We start from the raw sequence: 24,322 nt of genomic DNA on the forward strand, positions 1-24,322 counted from the left end.
AATCACAAAAAAAACACGCCAAGAATTATTAAACCGATGATACCACCTTCTCAAAATAAACACACACACACACACACACACACACACACACACACAAACACACACACCACAAATATTGCAAGTAAATAACCACACATAAATACGCAGTAAAATAATTAATGGTTAGCTAAAACCCGGCAGTATATTCGTTTTCGACTCCGGCATATTTTCGACAGGCACGCGATATTTGCTGTTATCCGGGTTCCTGAAGCGAGAGATTGGATACGAGGACCAAAATTTTTCCATTTTCGTCCAGTTCGGCCACTTCATACTAGGAGTTTGTTGATTGGGACGAAATAGATGCCGGACGATGCTCCAGGACGAAAAATGTATCTTACGAGGGGAGAAGGGTTGCTGAGAGAGAGAGAGAGAGAGAGAGAGAGAGACGGTAATGATGTATATTGACAGAACGACAGACAGACAGTCCGGTGCTCGATAACAATGAACTGCATATATATATATATATATATATATATATATATATATATATATATATATATATATATATATACTTCCATGTGTTCACAAAGTAGTTTTAAGGCATTCGTAGCCAGAACACGCTGATTTACGGCTTACCTCAGATACTTCGCTTGCTGCCTATTACAGATTGTGGCCAGTGAGTTATTTCCTCATAAAATATTTCATTTCACTTTGCTCTATTCCGTACAGGCCTCTTACCATCCTTAATTCTCCGACATCCGTCCATCCTTGCACTTTTTCCAGGCCTTCCCCCTTCCTCTCATTCCCTCTACCTATTATTATTTTTATTATTATTATTGTTATTATTATTATTATTATTATTATTATTATTATTATTCTCTCATCACCAGTTCTCTCAATACTTCCATCCCGCTTTAAAACATCTTGGTGCATTATTTATGTTCTACTTCGTCTGTTTCCATAACTCTCATATAAGTAGTAATTTCTCAAGCAGTCAAACACTTTACATGTGAAACGAAGGCAACAGCACTCCAATACCTCCGCCTTTTTTTTTTTTTTGGTCTCTACCATTTAAAGTCTACGCCTTGCATCGTGGTCATCATTGTGTCTTCATTCACATTCATCAATGCTTGAACAAACACTGATCTTTCGTTTCACAAACATAAATATATCAGGTAATAAGTGCTCACCATAACGTGTTTACTGTGTTCAAGCAAGCAGAAAGCGTTAGGCACGAGTAGTTTTTGAGGAAAATAATGTTATGCACAGTTATCATTCATATTCACAGCTTTCCACTGTAGCTTCACCTTTGGTCTGGCTGAAGTAATATTCGTTTTGTTGTTTGCTTTCCGCAGAAATCAACTAAGCAAGTCGTGACTTGTGATTCCCACAAAGCTGTTATTTGCGTCCCTTGATGGTAGCCCTAGCAGTACCAGATGTCACAATATGTAGTTATAAATCTCTCGTAAAATTGTTTTCCTTGAAAGAATTTTTATCTCTTAAATAAAAATTACATATTTTTAAGGATGCCTCATGAAATGAAGGGGAAACTGCGGCTCCACGGTGAAAAATCCCAACTTCAGTAAGTTCAGCGAAATGACAATTTTTAGAATATTTTTGATATATTTATAGAAATTCTAGTGAAAATAGAATAGGTCTGTTTCACATAGCCATAACAATTTTTCGTGAGGATTTCAAGAAGGTATACGTCATACCTGAATATTCAACATTTTCACGAACGTGCACCCTCACTCATCGGTTAGCCTAGGGAACAAACTCTGACTGTAGCTATGTTAAGCGTTCTTGCTCGGACGGTTAAACAATAATATTATGTGGTATTTCCGAAGACGAGGTGAAGGGCCTAGCAAGTCGTAGCTAAATGGGAGATTTCCGTCCATCCGTTTGTCTTTCTAGTCGTTAGCTTGCACTCAACAGACCGCAAAAACTGATTTTGTTGATTAATGGAACGTAACTAATCCCCTCCAGCTGACGGTGTGCCCTTGTCATAGTGGTCGACACGCTCAAGTCAACTTTAGGGTCACAGTGACCCCACCTCTCCCCAAGAAATTCTAGGTCATAGAGCAAGCTTCTTTATCATTGGACAAACTGCATAAAATTAGCATTGTTGGATAATGCGGTCGAAATGCAGTTACTTATGTCCCCATTACAACTTTCTTACAACACGTTGGAGATTGATAACTGAAAACTAAAATCAATAAATGAATACACACCTGTGACGCAACCTCACTAGATAGTAATGGAAAACCAACAGCAAAAGCACATTAACTCTCGGTATGTAAAAGGATTAACTTGTACTTTAATATCCCGCGGTGAAAGACTCGGGTATTGTGACAGCTGAGATGCAGACCCTGAGATCAGTACATAACAAATAATCCGCAGCACGGCAAGGATGATAACAGAATTCGTCTAGTGGGGCAGCACGCAGCTTGTATTGTTATATAAATTACTGATTGAGTAAAGGGATATTAATTACGAATGTATTTGTTGTCCCTTTCCTTGGGGGAAGCAGCCTAGGTATATAGATAGATAGATAGTATTTGTTGACAATACAGAGTGTGCATTGTACACACACACACATACACACACACACACACACACACACACACACACACACACACACACACACACACACACACACACACACACACACACACACACACACAAACACGAACCCCACCTCAGACACAACAAGAAATCTCTGTTTCTTTTTCTCTTCATGTTTTCTTGGTGATTTTTAACTATTTTCTTCTTTTTTCTTTGTCCACCCACTTATTTTCTGGGACGGCTTGGACACATTTCCTATATTTACCCCTCGAATCAGATGCCCAGTTCAGTCTGTTTTTTCTGTCTACAACCAGGCATTTTTATAACTTAGATCATGCCTTTAGTTGTGAAGAGGCTAAATTAAAGCTTATTTATATTTTGCTTTCGAAATATCCTTTCTTAGATCAATGAAATAGTCTGGTGGCAGCAATAAAGAAATAAATACATAGAGCACAGAAAAACATCATGGGACTGAAAGTATTAATCTCTTGAGTCTGTTTATCACTGTCATGGTCACGTCTTTTGTAATTTTCAGGAGACGCCAGACAATTTTATTCAGCTGGATGAGTTATAAGAGACAGAGTGAGAGAGAGAGAACACTGTGAAGTTATAAGAACACCATGAAGCCTTTCGTCGCTGGAATAACTTTAACGCTATTTTCCATCTAACGCCAGACGATTTTTATCATCTTTGAGTGAGTCGTGGGATCATGGGAGTGGATACCGTCGCCGTTAACCTTCCCATCATCGGAACAACTCAGGTATAGTTTTAGCTAACGTCAGATGGTTTTATTCAACTGAGAGAGAGAGAGAGAGAGAGAGAGAGAGAGAGAGAGAGAGAGAGAGTTGATACTGTCACCATAATCCTTCTCATGATATAAGCAATTCTATCATTCTGAATAATGCCAGACAGTTGCATTCATAACACAGTTATTCATAGGAGCCTGAGAAAGTTGACTACATCCCTTTAACCTCAACCTGACCAAGATTTTCTTCCTTTTACTGCTTATTTCACGTAGGCTACTGGAAGTACAGTACGAGACAATACTACGTCTGAACGTTCTTTCCATGGCACCTCTTAGTGACTAGCATCATATTTTAATGTTAATATGTTTTTGCAAATCGGCATTCAAGATGAAGAGACATCAGTTTTGGACCAGGTTAGAGTAAAAGCAGTACTGGTTTAATTTTATTTTTAGTTTAAGTAGTGTAGAAGGTGGACTGAGTTAAATATTAAGATTACTGCCGGGACAGAAGCCTAAACCGAAAAGGAGTGAAGGACGACAGTTGTATCAGGATAGTTAACTGTCATATGCTAAACTGTGAAATGGGATAGAATGTAGACTGCTGTTGATTTAGGATGGCTGAAGAGAATATGTTGAAAAGTGAATTGGGGTCTAATGGAGGCCTGCAATGAGCCAGAGTGAAGCGGGAAAGTACGTACAAGAAAATGATCTGAAATATAATAAGGACTAGCCGGAATAGTGTGAATGTGGGGTGTGTGTTGGAGGCCTGGTTGAAATAGATTGGAATTGCTAAGTTAGGATGAAATGAAGAATATCCTGGAATGAAATTAGGATGAAATTAAGGATTGTGACTGCGACAGGATAATGTGCAAGAAATGAAAGTGAAATTAAAACAAACACTGCAAATGATCCAGATTATTAATAATGGAAAGGGGGAGGAAGGTTATAGTGGACTGGAGTGGGATGGAGGACTATTGCTAAGTTAGGATGAAATGGAGAATATCCCTGACTGCGAATTAGGATGAAAATGAAGTATGTGATACGTCCTAGTAATGTAGAAAAGATGAGAGTAAAATTAAAACAAACACTGCCTGTGATCCGTGAGATAATGGAAGGGGGGAGAGAAAGGTTACAGTGGAAGGCGGTTAACCCCATCTTTCCGATGACGTATTATTTTAGTTCATTCCTGCTGCCTCCAGGTGATTTTACTGAACTTTGGACACCAACCAGTGAACGGGTTAATGAGGCCCGTACCTAATACCTCCAGCTGGAAAAGTCACCCCGAAACGGACTAACATTGCCTAATAGTAGCAAGAATAAAGTAAAAAAAAAAAAAATAGGTCACGTAGAGGAGAAGCCATTACAACGAAACGAAAAATGGTAGCAGAGCAAAGAGCAGACTGAAAGGTATTTATTGAAGGTGGATTGGGATGGAGTGAGGAGCAATAGGTGAGTCAGGATGAGATCATGAAGTTTTTTTTTTTTTTTTTTTTTTTATGTTGCAGCCACCCATGATGAACTCCAGGTATATGGCGTCACGGGAGGCAGGTGATTAACACATCCAGCTAGCAACTGAAAAAACCCAATTTCGATTCATGGAACGGTCAGACTCTTGGACATTTTTTCCTCACATTGTCCCTCTTCACTCAGCTGTGCAATAGGGAGCCTGGATAGACCGTCGCCTCATGGGGGTCAGATTCTACGGGAAGACTGAAACTTGGCAAAAATTTATTGTTTTTTTGAATAACTCACGTGTAGTCGATAGGTCTAAATCATGTGCCTCCATTTTACCTCTGTTTGTCTCTGTCTGTCTGTCTGTCTGTCTGTCTCTCTCTCTCTCTCTCTCTCTCTCTCTCTTGACAACAGAAGAGACACTAAGAGCAACATTCTCGACATATCAACAGTCTCCCAGCACCCCTTCCTTAGCAGATTATTTTCTCTGACTGCATATATCGTGTATGATGTAAATTATATAATGGCCCGTGATAGGAGAGTTACCCTGAGATGATATGGCTTTGTGCAGACAATGGAGAATGAGGGACTGATAAAAGAGAGTGAATGTGAGTGAGGTGGACGGGTAGAGAGAGAAGGGAAGGCCAAAGATGAGGTGGAGGGATGGGGTGGAGAGGTATATAAAAGCGGTTGGTGTGTTTTGAAGTAAGGGCGGCCTGATGGAGGAGGACAGGGCATTTGAGTATAGATAGATAGATAGATAAATACATAAATAGATAGACAGACAGATAGACAGGCAGACAGACAGATAGAAATTTAAAGACTGACTGATTGATAGCCAGATAGATAGATGTTATTTATACAATCTGTGAAACTATCGGTGACAGAACACACAAGAGAATAATAAAAGGAAATATACAAACTAACTCGTTATAGAAAAGGTGCCAAAAGCTCCCCTGAGCAGTCGAGAACACGGCTTCTTAGACATTAGGGGTCGTGTTTTGTTAGCTTAGGAGGATTCTGTATAAGAGTTCTGACCTAAGCTGAAGAAAATCGTCTAGAAATGGACAAATAAAATTGGTGTTTTTTCTAATTAAATCTTTTGCTACGCTAGCATGTGAGCTTGAGTGATGTTTTATAGGCCTACATATGGTACAGACGATTTTTTTTTTTTTTTTTAACTTAGGAGGGAATAACCATATTTTTGGGTTAAGAAATGCAGTGCCCAACCTGTTCAGATTGGAAAGCCTCTCTGAAAAAAGAATGAAATGGTTTACAAAAATAGACTAAAATTACATTATCGATCGAAGGGGTTAAGAGGTATGTACTGATATGTCTTCAAATTAAAAACTCTTCTCTAAAATAAATCTGCTGGTTCGGTGGTTGCAGTAAGATAAAGGACTAGTTCGGTGGTCGCTGTAGTGGTAGTAGTAGCAGTAGTGGTGGCGGGGGGTGGTAGTCGTAGTTGTGGCAGAAGTAGCAACCGCAAGCTAAAGTGAACGTGAACTCAGTGGACTGAAAGTTTGAAGCTGCCCATCATCAGTCCACCATCCTCCTTTTGGGGGATAGGGAAGTGGCTGAAGGGCGTTTGTATATAACCACGTAGAGCCACCTAGTTATTCAAGGGGCCAGTCTCCAGTAATTACTCTCCCCTGCTCTTTTTTTTTCACATTAGCTTTATTCTTCCTTCGCTAGCATCGTTCTCACAGTTTTATAATTATTTTCGTCCCTCATGTTCCCTTCCCTATAATCTTATTTCGTTTTTTCTCTTTTCTCCCCTTCTCGGTAATCAGTGTTTGCATTATCTTTTTCGTTATCATATTTTTTCTTCTCCATTCTTTTGTTTCTTACGCTTGTCTGATCTCTTTCTCCTTGCTTTCTTTTTGTTCTCCCCTCTTTCTTTCATCTCCTCTCTCCTCATTTTGGTGCTTTTCACATCATTTGTTTCGTGTCTCCCCTTTGTTTTAACTACTTCTTTAAGCCACCTTCCCTTTTTTTTAGTGTCATAATCATCTTTACATTAATTTAACTCAGTGTCCTCTTTCCTTCTTTCTTGTTCTCTGTCTGTCTCCCCGTCTGTCTGTCTGTCTGTCTGTCTGTCTGTCTCTCTCTCTCTCTCTCTCTCTCTCACACCCATTTTAAATATTTGTTCTTTTCCTGGTAATTTTTTCTTATGACCCTTTATTAATCTGTTTGATTATAATGCAGTCTATATTACTAATGACACCTATATCTGGCAAGAGAATAACTACGTGTAGTATGCAGGACAGATCGCTAAGATTGATAGAAAGCCTTCTTAGTCCACGATAGTATATGAATTGCTTATGTCTGCATGTACTTAGCCCACCGCTCTCTGAGGTCATGCAGCTTTACTTAGTGCCATACAGGCTTACATGTCACCGCTTGGGCACTAATACCCTATACAGCTCTCTTTCAGAATTGGTTTGGTATCAGTGGAGATTTTTTTTTGACGTCGGTAAGGCTTACGGAAATTAAGTTCGTTTAAGCGAAATTCAGACCGTCCAACTGTTCCCTGCCGCATCTAGGGATCAAACTGGCGTCCTTTCAAACAACATTCACCAGTTCCCTCCCGTGCTACCCTTTCCTTGTGGTCCGGATATTTCATGAATATTCATTCATTCATTGCCAGACGCCATGTATCCCAAACCGGGTGGCCAACGGCTTAGAGTTAATTGTTTTACAGGGAGGGGCACTAATCCTCCACCAACCCCACTTGACATGTAGGGATGCAAACAGCATCTGGTGTTCCCAGGCGGTCACCCATCCAAGTACTAACCAGACCCAACGTTGCTTAACTTCGCTGATCGGACGGCAAGCGGTGTACTCAACGTGGTATGGCCATTGGCTCAGGTCGTAAATTATGTTGACAGGATCGTTTTCTCGTTTCATCGAGCACGTATATTCGTCGGGTAAAAAGGCTACATAGCACCACTTCCTTAGTAGTTATTGATGTCTGTATTTGCTACGTTGATGTATTTTTGTACATTATAACTGCAATTTATTTTGATATAGAAAAAATGAATTAAAAGTAACTTACGGGAGAAAATTTTTGCAAAATTAATCGAAAAGAAAGAGGAAATGGAAACCCTTAATAAACCAACAAGAAAATGGCCCAAGGGTTCATCAGATTCTGGAATGAGCAATTAATTGAGCGGAAGAGGATGATGTGTGCGGACAAGGCAGGTACGATCAGGGATAAAATTTCACCAGATATTTCGACGCTTCAGCTTCTCACTTTCCCTCTAGTGGCTACTAATCCTAAGCTGTGAGAAGACTGGCATGTTTTCCTGGCTCTGGTTTTATCTCTCATACTTCTTACTTTCCTTTGATGGCCAATATTCATAGACATGGTACAGTATGTTTCACTACCCACTGACAATTCTCTTTGATATGATGCGTCAGGGTGAAAGGCAACAGACATGCCATAAAAGCGATGTAGATACAGAGGAATACTAGGTGATCTTTTTTCCCTGACTGTGCTTGATCGAAGTGAGGTTTTGTGTGTGTGTGTGTGTGTGTGTGTGTGTGTGTGTGTGTGTGTGTGTGTAAAGTACTGGTGAGTAATCGGGTGGAAGAAGATAATGTTTAAGGGCAAGTCAAGTACCCACAAACAATGAGGCTGGGGGATACTGAGGGCATTTTTCGTTGTGCTATCACGATCAAAGGTTCGCCGAGAATCCCTACTGGCTGTGGCCGTGGAGGGTGTTACGTGAAATGCAGGGTGGTCCGAAAATAGCGCTCAACAAGAATCCTGGCTGTGTTGTGGGGACGGCTGAATCTTCTGGTGTACCCGTGAGTCCCCGCAACACACCAGAAATTGCTCAGCGGAGTGGGAGAGAAGCATTCAATATGGACCATCCTGTATTTTCATGTGGTAGCAATATGAAGTCCACAAGAAAGCATGTTTGAGAAAGAAGGATATTCTCTGGCGTCCGGAGAAGAATGAGAAATATGAATGTCGGAACACAGTGTCAAACAGGCGATGGAAATTGTTACGTGAAATATTATGCATAAAAATATGAACTACACAAGAAATCCTGTATGAGAAGGAATGATACCCTGACGTTTGGAGATGCACGAAAATTATAGATGTCAGGACACAGAATTTATGGGTATGTTGAACTTTTCTTCCTGACAGTATTTACACCTATCTCGAGCGCGGACGAGAGAGGTGAGTCTCTGTGGAAATGAATAAAATCGTCTGCTAGTCGTAAAAATAATGTGAAAAATATGTCCTCAGAGTAAGGAGGCCAAACCAAACGGTGCTATGAATACCGTAGTAGTAGTAGTAGTAGTAGTAGTAGTGATAGCAGTGGTAGTAGTAGTAGTAGTAGTAGTAGTAGTAGGAGTATCAGTAAAGCAACCCTGGCCTCATTTAAATGTGAACCCAGTGAACTGCAGGCCGACGTTGCTCTCCGCTTTCAGTCCATCATCCTCTTACTGGGGAATTGTGCCGATATATTTTTGTCTAACCAGGAAGTGGAGTCACACGGTTACATCAGTACCACCACATGAAGGCATGTCTCTCCAGCACCAAGCTAAAAGTTAATTTGCATTAATGTAAATGACTTTCTTTCACCAATCCTTGCTTAACTTTTATACAAATTAAACAATCACCACTTAGTTCTGTCATGGTCGTGTCCGTTCTCTCTCTCTCTCTCTCTCTCTCTCTCTCTCTCTCTCTCTCTCTCTCTCTCTCTCTCTCTCTCTCTCTCTCTCTCTCTCTCTCTCTCTCTCTCTCTCTCTCTCTCTCTCTCTGTAACAAACCCCAGACGATGTAATCCTCCTGAGAGTGTGTCAGTGGAGTGTAAGAGTGTTAATATTATCTCTGTGCTAGAGAGGGACCCCTTCTTGTGGTGGCACTGAATTACTGTAACTGGGTGGCTTCATTGCCCGGTTATACAAAAGTCCCTCAGTTTCCTTCCTATCCCCCAGGAGGAGGGTGGAATGCAGGAGGAGGACGGCATTAGATCGCAGTCCACTGGGTTCACGTTTCAGATGAACCTGAGGCTACAATAAACACACCACCACCACCACCACCACCACCACTAACAACAACAACAACAACAACTACAGCTACTACTACTACTACTACTACTACTACTACTACTACTGCTGCTGCTGCTGCTCTCACCAAGCGAGGGCTAAGTGGTGTTTGGTGAGGGTAGATGTGTTCATGACTAGTATTCAGTGACGAGGAGTGAAAGCAAGTCATGCATGTTATATAATAACATGCATGACTTTAAATTTTTGTTTGTTTGTTTTAAGCCCCTGTCACACATACGCTTCTCAAGGGTCGACCGCGGCGCGATGCATGGTCGTGTCCTAGTTGGCTTCCACGCCTCCTGACTGGCCCCGAGTCTGCCCTGCTCACGACTGTGTCACAACTGCCTCACGACTGGTCGTGACGTCCTCAAGAAAGTGACAAGATCGTGAGGTGACCGAGAGGTGACGGAGCTACGAGTCTTCAAATTTGAAATTTATCGGATTTTTGTCAGCCACGACAGTGACATGACTGCCCACGAGAGCAACACGACTGCTTGATGCAGTTGGGGAATGCACCACGATCACCCCCACGACACCCCCACGACACCCTCACGACACCCCCACGACCGACCCATGGAAGTATATATTGGGTGCCAGGTGGGGCGGTGCATCACACCTGGACTGCCACTAATACCCAGCGCATCACCATGGACCTCTCCTGTGTTGTAACGTTAATTTTTTGTCGGCGACTGCATCATGACATGCTACGACCGCATCACGACGCATCCGATAGAGCTAAGACTGCTTCATGACTGACCTACAACACTCCCAACTGCAACACAACTGTGACATGACTTTTGGCAAGTCGTGAGGCGGCCACGATTTTTTAACACTCACGTTAAAAATCGTGAGGCGCGAAGAGTCGTCCCAGCGGCTCACGAGTACCCTAAAGAGTCTGGGCTTCGTTGGTGAATCAAGCGATGATTGATGAAAAAGTGCGTTATGACCTTGAGTCCTGCCACGGTTGGCCCTTGAGTCGCTTATGTGTGACAGGGACTATGCTGGAGAGAGATGCCTTCATGTGGTGGCACTGATAAAAGCAGGTGCTCCAATATATTACCATTATGTCGGGAATCGGCCCCGGGACTCAGGTGAGAGCCAGGCAACAATCCACTACGGAACAACCAGGTAAACGTTACCTCACATTGTCACAGTCTAGTAACCAATGTCCTGGAGGGATTAAAATGCATCTACTTGCCCGATTGCCAGGGGGTTATCTCAACCTCTTCTGGCCCTTCAGTGGGGACGGAGGGACATTGGTTACAAGACTGACAATATGAAGTACTGTAACTTTTATCTGGTCGTAGTGTAGTGGATTCCTGCCTGGCTTTCACCTGAGAGTCCCGGGTTTGATTCCCGACATAACGGTGCTATCCCTCAGCACTATCCCAGTTCCCTCAAAAGGAGGACGGTGGACTGCAGGAGATGGGCAACTATAGCCTGCATTACAACAACAACAGCAACTATTACTACTACTAATACATCAACACCAGCAACTACTATTTCTGCTGCTGCTACTACAACAACAACAACTACTATTATTATTACTACTATTACTGTTACTACTACTACTACTACTACTACTAATAATAATAATAATAATAATAATTATAATAAGAAAGTAAATTTACAGTATTCCTTTGCAGTCAGAGAAAACATAGAAAATGCATACCCAACTCTGCAATATGTATGCCAATTTCCTCGAAATCCATGTACTTACTTTTTCATATCACTGATCGTTTTATTTTGGGGAAGGAACTGACCCCCCCAAGAAACACTGGGGATCACGCTTCCCAGATATGGCATTAGGGGATGAGATTCCGTTGTACACAACATACTTAGATATCAAAATATATGTGCCCTCCTTTTACTTTCTGAAAATTTATAATTAAGTTAAGCGGGGCTGGTCCCCCTAAAAATCATGGTTAGAAAATTGCATGTAGTGCAACACTTCCGGAATAACCACATGAACTCACCAGAGAAGCTTCATTCTAATATTCTGGTGGTGAGACCATCATTCACTCGATGAGCCTACCATCTTCCTTTGGGAACAGGGGAAAGACTGAGAGACGTTTGTATAGCCAGGCAGCTCCACAGCACAGCCATATGGGTGCCAGCACGTGAGGGCTTCCCTCACTAACATTTCCTTCGTCTTGAAGGGATTGTTCAGGATTGCAAAATACTTACGAGTACAAAATACACATATTCGACGTGTTTGGGGGCTAAGTGTGACTGACAGGAAATAGATCTGCCCTAGCAGTACGAAGACAGGGTTTTGGAGAGGGCTCCTTCACGTGGTAGCACCGATACGGCCGGGTGTATCCGTTGCCTGGTCATACAAACGTCCATCAGTTTCCTCCCTATCCCCCAAGTGGACGATGATGGGCTGCAAGTGAAAGGGAATCTTCGGCCTGCAGTCCACTGGGTTCACATTAAAATGGTCCTGGGATTGCAAATTCTGCTGTTATTATTATTACTATTATTCAGGTATTATCAACATATTATAGGCGTCCACACTGAAAGTGTGGAACGTGTTCGAGAGAGCGAGCGATTAAGTCAGGTAGTGCTGAGTATTGTCTCATGTGGCTCATCATCTTCCTCTGATTCCGGACCTGAAAACACTAAAAAGAGCTTATTGCAATCGCTCTTTGTTGGTATTGCGACCGTCATGGAAAGCAGATCCCACTTGGATTAACTCAGCTCTCAATTGTTCCCAGGACATCCAGGATGTGTCAACATATCTATCAATACCTGAAAAAATACGGCAAGATTATAGATCTCAGTCACATCAAAGTATGCATAATGTTGCATTTTAAACCAAAGTTGGAAGGTCTCTATGCTAGGAATGGAGCCGGACACATGGCAATAAAAACTAACACTGACTTCCTCAACACCAACCAGAAACATTTAAAAAAAAAAAAAAAAAAAAATGAAGGTTCAAACTTTTCAAAAACTGCAATGAGATTGATTGTTGCAGAAATGGCAGGATTTCAACAATGAAATGTCCGGTTACCGCTTAAATAATTGATATTTTATTTCAATACGTGACGAAATATAACGAATGCTTATTTTGCTTACCTGACACTTTACCGCAGTTGTCTTCAGAGAGACAGCAACTTGCTAAGCTGTACACTGTAGTAAAAGTATTCAAATGATAACTTTGCTTTTTGCTCACTCACAAAAATTACTTTCACCAAATCTCTCGGTGCGCTGCGTTTCGAATCAGAAATAAAAAAATCAGAGATTCTTTCGTCGATCAGGGTATTGTATTAGTCTAACTCGGATTTAGTCAAAATTTTCAAAAAACAAATAAACAAACAAACAAACAGAGGGTATTACTTGTTTTAAAAAGGCAAAACCTGGTTGCTCTCAGTAATCGTCGGAAAATACTGCTGTGCTACTCATGCAACCTTAGACCGTTATTTCTTGCGCGGCCAGCTGTTACGCTAATCTGCCTTATAAAAAATAGTCTCCTCGATTTACGGAAAAACTACTGGTAATTACGGGCTGTCTATGAAATGAAAATAATTGAGGATTATTATGCGATTTCAAATTTGGTGTTTAACTCTCTTGTAACTTCAAAATTGGCTGAGATATGTAAAAAAAAGTTCGCTATTGGAGTACAGAGTTTTGCTTCCGACCCCTGCCCCAACTTCTTGCTGAGACGATAAATCTTTCGTTCGGGTACATATGTCGGGGGTCCAAACACTGACTAAACTTGGTGTTCTCGCTCGCTCCCTTCGCACACTCGCTCAAACACTTACTACTACTACTACTACTGCTGCTGCTGCTGCTAATACTGCTACTACGATGACGGATTTTCCGTAATGAATGTATGATAACCAGGAACGTGTGATAATGGTGGATTTTAGTCCCATCGATAAAGGTGTGTGTGTGTGTGTATATATATATATATATATATATATATATATATATATATATATATATATATATATATATATATATATATATATATATATATATATATATATGGAGCCTCTGTGGTAAAGTGTGCGTTTCGTACACTGAAGAACGAGGGCTCGCGCCTCGTCAGGGTAATAGACTTTGGGAGCGTTCTTCTGGCCACGTACTTCTTTGGCAGACACAATGGGTGCTGTGGTTGAACCAGTGTCGCATATATAAAGTATGCTTGCGCCCAGTCGGCTTGCTTGGGCCGATTACACTTGGTTCACAGACTACACACACACCCATATCCACTCGAACACTACAATTACACTTACAAGCACTTCTTACCCTACATACAATCTCTACCAGACAGCCTAAGTAAAGATACATTGGCTGTATCGTCCCCACTTCGGTCGGGATAGGCCGGTCCTGCAGTGGACACTCAAACGGCTGATGAGAGAGAGAGAGAGAGAGAGAGAGAGAGAGAGAGAGAGAGAGAGACCCACCTGGTTGTATCAGTAATAAAATAACCGGCGACATGGCAGTGAAAGTGGTGAAGGTGACGGGTGACATGTACCGTTGGTGTCAAAAGTTGTTTGAGAGTCCGTAGTGGAGGAAATATAGTCAGGGTCAGTAGTTGTGTGAGAGAGTCAGTGATTACGTAAGTAACCCATACTCAGTACCATTTGTTCTCGTGACACCTCTGTTGACTCAAACTGTTCCTCAGTCCGACAATTTTGACGTCGACTGTACAGGTAAAGTTTTAACCCGACTGACTAGGGGATGGATTTTATTTTCATTGTTACCTCCTGACGATTTTTATTTAATACTGAGTTTGATGGAAATTTGTTTGTATATCCGTCACTGTGATTGGTTTACGGAAAATTATATGAAATGGTCTGACTGTAGCAAAGAATAACGTACAAAAGTCCTCGTAGTGAAAGGGATGGCAATATGGTGGACAGAAGTGGCAATCAGATAACCAGAGGATATAGGCAGAAATCTAGAAATCCGTAACCCCTTTTCTACGAGGATCTCTCTCTCTCTCTCTCTCTCTCTCCCTCAACTGGTACTGCAACTAAATGATTATAGTGAGCACGTGAAATGGGATAAGTTTTCCACTGAAGGGATTATTGTGGATTATATTGAACTCCTCCTCTTCGAAGTGCCGATCCGAAACTGTAATAATTTATCTGTATTTGGCAGGAAAAGTTGGTAATGTAATAATTTATCTGTATTTGGCAGGAAAAGTTGGTAATCTTGGAATTATAAATGTCTGGAGGAAAAAAAAATATCATGGTGAAGAGATATATAAAGAGGTGAACAAAATCCGTATCAAATATCCTAGTGAAAATATAAATCTAAATGGTCTTTCATATATTTTTTTTTTTTTTTTTTTTCCATTAGGATATTAGGCAGCTCTGGTTAGATATATTATTTTACTGGATGATTCAGACAGAGTTTCCATTATTTCCTTTGCTACAGAGACGCTACTGGACTCAGGAAATTTTTTTAAGGGGTAGCGAGAGTGAAATGGAGGAGCAGCGGACAATAGCCGTATCAAATGCCTTGAGAATATGCCGAAAAAATAAATAATATAAAAAAAGAAAAATGCGATGAAAAGGGTAACTGATGCGTGAAGAATCCAAGGTCGATCCGTGGTCCTCATGTCCTCCTTTCCTTCAGTGAGAGAGAGAGAGAGAGAGAGAGAGAGAGAGAGAGAGAATACGTCCTCGCGGAAAAAGGGTTAAGGCCTTCTAGAGTCGTACGCTTGGGCCTTAAATGGCAAAGTGGTACGCAAACTTCCATTTCATTTTTACCGTTAATTCTAAAGCACTTGGAGATCATGGAGTGTATCTGGCGGTGGCTCAATCGGTAGAGAGGTGGGGTGCGGTCCTAACGGACCCGGGTTCAAATCCCTGCTGAGGCAGGGAACAGTTTAAGGATTTGAATTTCACTAAATCAGGCTTTACTGACCTACCAGAAGACCCGCCGACGTGTCTTAAAAATACCCTCACTAATACCAATACACCAGTCTTGTATGAGACAGCCCTAGCATGTATTCAATATGGACGGTGGGTGTTAGCGCCGAAGTGGTGACATGTAGAGGTGTACGGTATGTAGGAGGACTGCTGGGCCTTGATAGCAGGCTGTGAAGCCTATTCCCAGAGTCGGACATATAAAAAAAAAAAAAAAACGTACCACTGCTGACTGCACTCTGTTATTGTGGGATGCAGGCTGACCGTCCCTCATAACCACTCCATCAATGATATGTGGTTATTAGCAGTTTGTATTCCACTTAGCGATTTGAGGTTCATGCATGTGACCTCTATTCATACACTTAGCTGAATAAACTAATCTGACGTTAGCTGAATCAGAATACTCACAGCTGTTTCGCCAATGAGTGGGTTAATGGTGATAATATTCTTAGGCCAGTACTCTCCCTAGCATCTCCCTCTTAGCGATTTGTTTTTAGATATGGTTGGTTAATATCCTTTTGCACGTTGTTTATGTAGAGTATGGCAATATTAGAAGGATTATTGTGATACAAAAAAAGGGCAGTAAGATGAAAAACAAAAAATAAATAAATAAATATATCACTCGGGAAAAGGTGTTAGGGAGCTTCCTTAATCAACAGTAACACGAGCCTTAGTCTCTTCTAACTTACTCTCAGCTCAAAGAAATTGCCTGGCGTTACCTGAAATATAATTCTAGAGTTGTTCAGAATCTGGAAGGGTAAATTTTGATAGTACCAACACCCCCAGCCTTGTGGGCCTCAATCTCAGCTGAATAAAATCGTCTGGTGTTAGATATAATGTGATACTAGAGTTGTCCAGGCTCTGAGAGGGTTAGTGGCGACAGTATACTCTTAGCCTCCTGTGTCTTACTCCTAAGTATATAAAAATCGTCTGACGTTATCTGAAATAGAGCTCTAGAATTGTTCCAACCGTAGGGGATTAATGTTGATATAGTTAACAGAGTTCTTGAGCACAAACCTTAACCCCTTCAGTAAATGACGTGTTTTGCAGTTCATTCTCGTTGTCTCCAGACGATTTTGTTCAGACTAGCGTCCGTATTCTCGTCGGTTAAGGAAACTCCCTGACACTTCTTCCTAAATGATTTATTTTTGGATATGGCTGGTTAATATCGTTTTTTACGTTATTTATGGAGAGTATGCCGTTACTAGAAGGAATCATGTAAGAGTCTAAAGGACCGTAAGGTGTAATAAACAAAATAAATCGCCTAGGAAAAGGTGTTAGAGATATAGGCCTAGGAGAACGTCCCGAAAGTGAAGGAAGGGTAATGAAGACGATAAGGCCTATCTATTTTACCCTATGAGTCATGTGGTGTTTTCTTTTATTTTATTTTTGCCATACCCTGTTGATTTAAATGAACAGGAGGATTTATATATAATCTTAATTAATCCTATTAGTAGGAGAGGCCTTTCGTAAGCTTCACTGAAATACACAAACGCACTTACGATCAATTGCCCGTCGTAACTCAGCTTTTGCATGGTAGGAAGGACAAGGAGACTGTCAAATCTCCCTGTCTCCTATTCGAACTTCATAAATAAATCTTAGTCCTGAGACGAAAATTACCCCAGGTTATAACTGTTTTCTGCGGGAAGATCAGGGAAAGGAGTGAAAAAAGACTTTCTTTGCTTAGTTCTTCCTGTAAAAACATATCTACTTTACGACAGGGAATTGATCATAAATTGAAGTTAGTATCCAACTCCTGAATGCAGTCGTTCGGTAGAAGCAAGAACAAACGGAAAAGGACGTCACTCTAAGTCAAGGAAAAATGTCTGCCAAACTAAGTAGTAGTAATCTATACTCTGTTCACCTTTTCTTGGCCTAAAACTATCATCCTTCAACCATAAATGCTAGTTTAATACTAGGGTAATACAAGAATATTATGCTAGCCATGAGGAAGTGCTGAAGAAAGGATGTAGAACCACATCAGTCTTTTTCTACCACTGAGCTACGTGAAACAATCTGCCAGAGGATGAAACCCTGGGCAAAGTTAAAGTGAAGGAGTAACAGCAAGATAATTTTTAAAAATTACTTTATCTGACTGAAGAAGTTAAGTTTTTCCTTATTTTTTCCTTCATAAGCTGAATAGAATCGTATTGTGGCAACCAAATTAAAATACAAAGGGTGACTGGAAATGAAATGACTAATGATACACTTATTTTACTCTAACTCGGCCCAGATTTTCGCCCTTCCGCTCTGTGCCGTAGAGACAACGTTGCTGCTCAACGTCAGTCCCATAGCACATCTTTGTAACTAGCATCATATTCCAGTGTTAATCTGCTGTTACCACTCAACATTCAACATTCAGAGGTAGAACTTTCAGGCCAAGTTTGAGTAAAAAGAGTATAAGTACTTTGCTATTGAGAGACGTTTCGTTAGTTGAGTGTGGTAGCATGGTAGTCGCAACATTAATTAAATAAATAGATATGGTATATAGGTCATCATTCTGAAGAGATTAAATATCAAAATGGCTGTAGGATGAGAGAGAAATGGAAAGGAAAGAATAGGCGATGTGTTACCATCCCTATTATTATTATTATTATTATTAATGTTATTGTTGTTATTGTTGCTTCTGATGTTGTTATTGTTGCTGCTGTTGTTACTGTTGTTTTTGTTCTGGGCTATTGATATCATTCGAGCTGTTGCCCAATAGAAGGTTTGAGAAGTGGTCCCCAGGTCGAAAAGACACGAGTTCGATCCCAGGGTGGGAAAGGGAACAGGCTGATTATTAGCATTTCGATGCAGCAGAATTTACTGATCTTTAGCGAGACCCACCTACATGTCATAAAAACAATCTGACTATTATAATTACAACACTCCCTCAATGAGACAGCACTAGCACGTATTTTATATGGACGGTGGTTATTAGCGCCGAAGTGACGACAAGTGAAGGTGAGTGATACAGAGGAGGATTATCAAGTTTTTGCTCAGAGTAGATGGTATAAAAAATGTACTGTAGTTATGGACATCAAGGTTATTTAGTCTGATCAGTGGCTTCAATTTTTCGTTCTCTGAAGCCTCGCTGTTTTGTGGGCAAATATCGGTCGCTTTCACTCCTAAATGTCAGCCTGGAGCACGAAACAGAAAACAAATGCGTCTTTTGCTGTTGTCATCACTCCTTGGTTAGCGACAACCTTCAGTCCTACTGACTCTTAGTTTTTCAGTACTGTCTTGTAACACGTTGTCCCTGTCAGTCAATTTTTGAAACTCTCTCTCTCTCTCTCTCTCTCTCTCTCTCTCTCTCTCTCTCTCGTCCAGTGACCTATTTTTATACACCCTTTCACCAAATCATTACTATATTCTACAGTAAAAGGACCTGCGCTACTGATTGGATTATTGAAGGCTTTATCTAACACTCTCACTTCTATAAGTCTCTCCACAGCTGAGCAAAATCGTCTGGTAAAGGAAAATACACAGAAAATGTCAGGGTAGTGAAGAGGTTTACTAATTCACTACGATGATTCAGCCTGAGGGAGACTTTTTGAACTGTGGGGATTAGGTGTCGCCTCCCTTGCCTCATTTACTTTAGGAGCGGTCTTCAAGACAAAATAAAATGGACTGAGGGACGAAACAGAGATGGGGAGATAGATGGAAAGATAGAAATAGACAGATTAATAGACAGAAAGAAAAATGGATGGATGCAAGAATGGATGGATGGATATATATATATATATATATATATATATATATATAGATAGATAGATAGATAGATAGATATACAGATAGATAGATAGATAGATGAAGAGAGAGAGAGAGAGAGAGAGAGAGAGAGTAGTAGATAGATAGATAGATAGATAGAAAAAGCAGAAAAACAGATAGATTTAAAACACGTCATCAGACACAGTAGATTATGAGACCCTTCAAAGAGGAAATCAGTCAATAACCTTCCGTGCTCTGCGTTGCAGGGCCTCGACCAGGTGTTGCCTGGAGTAGTACGAGTACAGCTAACCTGAGCCGGATACTTGTGCCTTAAATCGCGAATAGGAAAACACACTATCATAGTCAGGCGATAATTTCTGAAGCACGCGACGAAGACGGGGCTTGTTATGCTTCATCTTAGCGTTACTGACTGCACTCTATAATGTGGGATGCAGGCTAACCCAATCTAATAACTACATGTATTACTGAAGTAGGGAAGAGTAAAGTGATGGTCTTTGAGAGAGGTGAAGTCAGTGAATGTACAGCGAGGTTGGATGGTGAGGAATTGGAAAATGTGAGTACGTTTAAGTACTTGGGTAGTGTGATGAGTAAGGATGGAGGTTTGGAGGGTGATGTGCTTGAAAGGGTACAGCAGGGAAGAAAGGTTGCTGGTTCTTTGAAAGCAGTGATAAGAAACAGGGAAGTGAGCATGGAAGTGAAAAAGTTACTACATGACAGTATTGTGATACCAACTCTAACGTATGGAAGTGAAGCTTGGACGTTGTTGGAAGGACACAAGTCAAGAGTGAGAGCAGTGGAAATGGGTTATTTAAGAGGAGCCTGTGAAGTCACATGGAGGGACAGGCTGACGAATGAGGATATAAAGGAGCGTTGTGGTGTGGATGTGGATGTGATAGGAAGTGTTATGAGGAACACACTGAGGTGGTTTGGCCATGTGGAGAGGATGGAGGGTGAAAGACTGACGAAGAGAGTGTATGTGAGTGAGGTGGAAGGGGGAAGAGGGAGGGAGAGGCCGAGGATTAGATGGAGGAATGCGGTGGAGAGGTATATGAGAGAAGGGGGTGTGAGTTGGGAGCAGGGCAGTGAAATGGCGGGGGACAGGACGACGTGGAGGCGATTTGTTTGTGAGCACCCCACAAGGGATTGAGGCGTCTGGCAAAAGATAGATAGATTACTGAAGTGTTCGTCAGAGGTGTGGGGCTTGTATCCAACGTTTTATTTATTTATTTATTTATTTATAAGCATACGATCTCATTCCCTGTCATCTGAGAAATATGAAAATGCCAGCCTAATGTATGGTGTATGAGATATTTTATAATTAACTGCTTGGAGGTTGGGACAGCTCTAGCATTGTTCCACCTGCCAGCGATTATATTCGCCTGAGAGTGTTAATATTGTCATCATGAATTCTGTCTTTGTCGAAAATCTCTGGCGGTCTATTCCAGCTAACGCCAGACGAATTTAATCTAGGAGCCTAGGAGTATTTGCACATTCACTATCAACCCTTTCATAATTGGCACAACTTTGTCATTGTTGTTGTTGTTGTTGTGAGTAATCCTGGTATGTCTGGCTGAGCGGACCCATTAGCCACAGGAAAGCTACCGTCCCTGTCCCTGCAGGACAGTCCCGTGAAGTGAACCGATATCCTTTTGCTGTAGACAGCACTTTGGTTTTCTGTTCCAGTTAACGTCAGACGATTGAAATTCAGGTGAGAGCGAGTCACAAGGGCCTGAGGATGTTAACCCCGTAAGTACAAAGAGGTATTATATAAAAGCATTCTTGCTGTCTCTGAACGATTATTTTGAGCTTCAGGGAACACTTCTGAAACTGGAGGTAATAAAAAAAGCCTTCTTTTTTTAAGTATGAGAGATCCTTCCCAGGTTTTTCAAGTTTTATCTGAGGATAGCAAGAATAACTAAGGTGACGTCCACACCAAATGCATCCAGGTGCGGACGGGAGCTCTGCATAACTGTAACGTATGCAGTAGAAGCACTCTCCCGCACCCGCCCGCGTCTAGTGGGGCCACTCGTATGGGTTTCTATTATGTAAAATTCCCTCCGGCACCCTTGCCGCGCCAGCAAGAATTTGTGTGTGTGTGCGTGTGTGTGTGTGTGTGTGTGTGTGTGTGTGTGTGTGTGTGTGTGTGTGTGTGTGTGTGTGTGTGTGTGAACGGCGTCTAAGAGGAACGTCCTTCATCACACACTGTCACCTGGTTCGCCCTTGTGACTACGAAGTTCCTTATTGTGTGGGGAAAAAATAGAAAAGAATATTCAATTTTTCGTCCCCTTGTAATTAGACTTTCACGCCCAATTTACCTGAGCAACTTTTGAGAGGCTGCCTGCGGTGCTGCTAACTGTTCCACTGCGATAAGTTTTTGGGGGGTTTTATTTTTCTTCATGCTCGAGGTTATTTTATTCAGCAAAGTGAATCATAGGAGCCACAGAGTGTTATATTGCCGTGCTTAATATACCTGAGCCAGCTTGGAAAGGGGACTAATGATGCTATTAACTACTTCACTATAATGTACTTTTTCTGTGTTCATTCTTGCTGCCTCCAGACGAGTTTCTCTGATCTGGAGGGAGAACTGGAGAGGCTGGATATATTTTTCAGTAATTCCTTAAACAGTATGGAGCTCTTTTAAGCATGTATTAAATGTATGACGTCCTGGGACTGAAAAGGCAAGAACTTCACGGTGATGACGTGTTTTCAGAGCTTATCCCTGTTAACTCCAGACGATTATATCTAACTCGGGAAAGAGTTCTGATACTGAATGGGTTAATGAAGATACATATTTAGTTTTTCATGCCTAATTTACCCGAGTCAGTTTGGAATGGGCACAAGAGATGCTGTTAACCACTTTACCACGATGACATAATGTTCCGCTTTACTCTTACCACTTTCATTTATCATAATTTGAACCTTCCACTGTGGTGGTCAACCGTGAACTTAGTTATTTTATTCTTTCTAAATGCGGACGATTTTATTTTGCACTTACTTTATCATCGCTTATATTATGTTATGCAGATGGAAGTTAACGTGTAGGCATTGACGGTGCCATGATACATGTACACAATATCTATGGCACCGCTGCCTGGGAACTAGATCAGGATAGCTAGTAAATAAATATATAAAAAAATAAGTAAATGAGTGAATCAGTAATGAAAAGAAAAAAAAGATTTAAATATGGAGACAATTTCTTCCAGGTTATTCGCCTTATGCCTAAAGGGCGTTTCTAGAAATTTACATAAACGGTGAGTGATAATCGAACAGTAAGAGATTTGCTGACGACCTAGTCCTTTCTCGCGAATGAGGAGAATAATTACAAGAAGCTTTACGTTAATGAACTGCAGTGTTAGAGTACTTAACTGAGGCTTGAAAATGAAGACAAAGAAAAGGAGATTTATGTACAGTATAATGACTATTTTCCACTTCCTCCATCTTCTGCGCAGCTTGTATTGGACTCCCAGTCGATTTTCGATTTCCGGCCGGTGGTGTTTTTTAACGCTTCCCTTTGCAGCTTTTCTATTATGTTTCTATGTAACCGACTCTGGACATACACTTCACAGCCTGTTCCCTGTGGTCCAGGAATCTTCTTATGCACATCACCTTCACCAGTCATCATTTCGGCGCTAACGGCGACCGTCGATACTGAATACATACTAGAGCTATCTCATACGCGACTTGCTTATTGATATTAGCGAGGGGAACTTTTATGACATTTGGACGGGTATCGGCATTAACAATTCATTAAACTTTTCCTTACTACTGTACAGCCAAGAATCGAACCTGGATTCATTGCGACTGCAGGCTACCTCTTCAGAGATTCAGTCACCTCCTCCTGCTTCCTCCTGTCTTCATTTTTTTTTTTTTTTGCATCTTTACCCTCGAGAATACCTTATAATGATCAGACAAGCCACCCATTAATTATCCTAATAATTAAATTATTATGTTATGATCTTTAGACTCTCTCTCTCTCACTCTCTTTCTCTCTCTCTCTCTCTCTCACACACACACACACACACACACACACACACACACACACACACACACTTTTCCTCCCTTCTTTCAACTCTCCATGTATGGCTGTGTATCTTTTAATGCCCGAAGAAGGTATGGGAGTCCATTAAGCCTCTCATGGCACAAATGCTAAAGAAGGCAGAGTCATTTATAGTTAGTTCGGTGGATACACTTTACTGACTCACTACCACATCTGTTCATACATTCTGCATTTTGACAGTCTCTCTCTCTCTCTCTCTCTCTCTCTCTCTCTCTCTCTCTCTCTCTCTCTCTCCAAAAGAAAAAAGCATTTCTTGTAAACGTCTCTATGCGAGCTTCAACATTACCTGCAAAATACCGCTTTCACTCAATCACCATCATGCATTCCTATCCATTAATATTTATCCATGAAGTCCTTTACCCAACTGATCCATACTCGCTTATATTCTTCGATCTTTTACAATGCATACACTTCCCCTTGTCCTCCCATTTTCACTATCTCAAGCACACACGCCTAATCAATACTCTCATAATTCTCACAAATTTATCCTTCCATTTAGTCTCAGTCTATTAATATCCACTTTTGCACCTTCAAGCTCCTGCATGGTCTTCAGCTCTTACATTCCGTGCTTTGCGTCGCTACATTCCCTCTCGCCATCCACAGACTTTTTTATCCAGTCCGAGATTGTCAGTTTCTGGTCCGTCCTGGTTCTGAGGCTATTAGTTCGTTTTTACAGTTCTCTCTCTCTCTCTCTCTCTCCCGAACTTTTTCGGTCGTCTCCACGACATGCAGGGAAACAGTATTCTATTCCCCTCTCACAGGGAAAAGGGTGCAGTTTCGTGTGGAGAGACGTACTGTGCAAAGTTATTTGAGTCTAATTATATAGTAACCACCTTCTATCTATTGCGAGAATGAGAA

General features: G+C 41.2%; 1 protein-coding gene and 1 non-coding gene across 2 annotated transcripts in view; one reads left to right on the plus strand and one right to left on the minus strand.

Moving 5' to 3' along the window:
- Positions 1 to 7,489: 7,489 nt before the first annotated feature.
- Positions 7,490 to 7,608, minus strand: LOC145414807 (5S ribosomal RNA). Its single transcript, XR_013899960.1, has one exon. It is a non-coding gene; the product is annotated as a 5S ribosomal RNA (ribosomal RNA).
- Positions 7,609 to 10,872: 3,264 nt separating this feature from the next.
- LOC145414551 (uncharacterized) overlaps positions 10,873 to 24,322 on the plus strand; it is a 244,392-nt gene continuing 230,942 nt past the window's right edge. Inside the window, exon 1 of the mRNA XM_080284071.1 lies at positions 10,873 to 10,936. Within this exon, the coding sequence (XP_080140197.1) occupies positions 10,873 to 10,936 (64 nt within the window). The remainder of the gene's footprint in view (positions 10,937 to 24,322) is intronic.

The sequence above is a fragment of the Coenobita brevimanus genome, chromosome 100 (genome assembly GCF_032717465.1).
Source record: "Coenobita brevimanus isolate Jiangsu-jjx chromosome 100, ASM3271746v2, whole genome shotgun sequence".
In the NCBI taxonomy this organism is placed as follows: domain Eukaryota; kingdom Metazoa; phylum Arthropoda; class Malacostraca; order Decapoda; family Coenobitidae; genus Coenobita; species Coenobita brevimanus.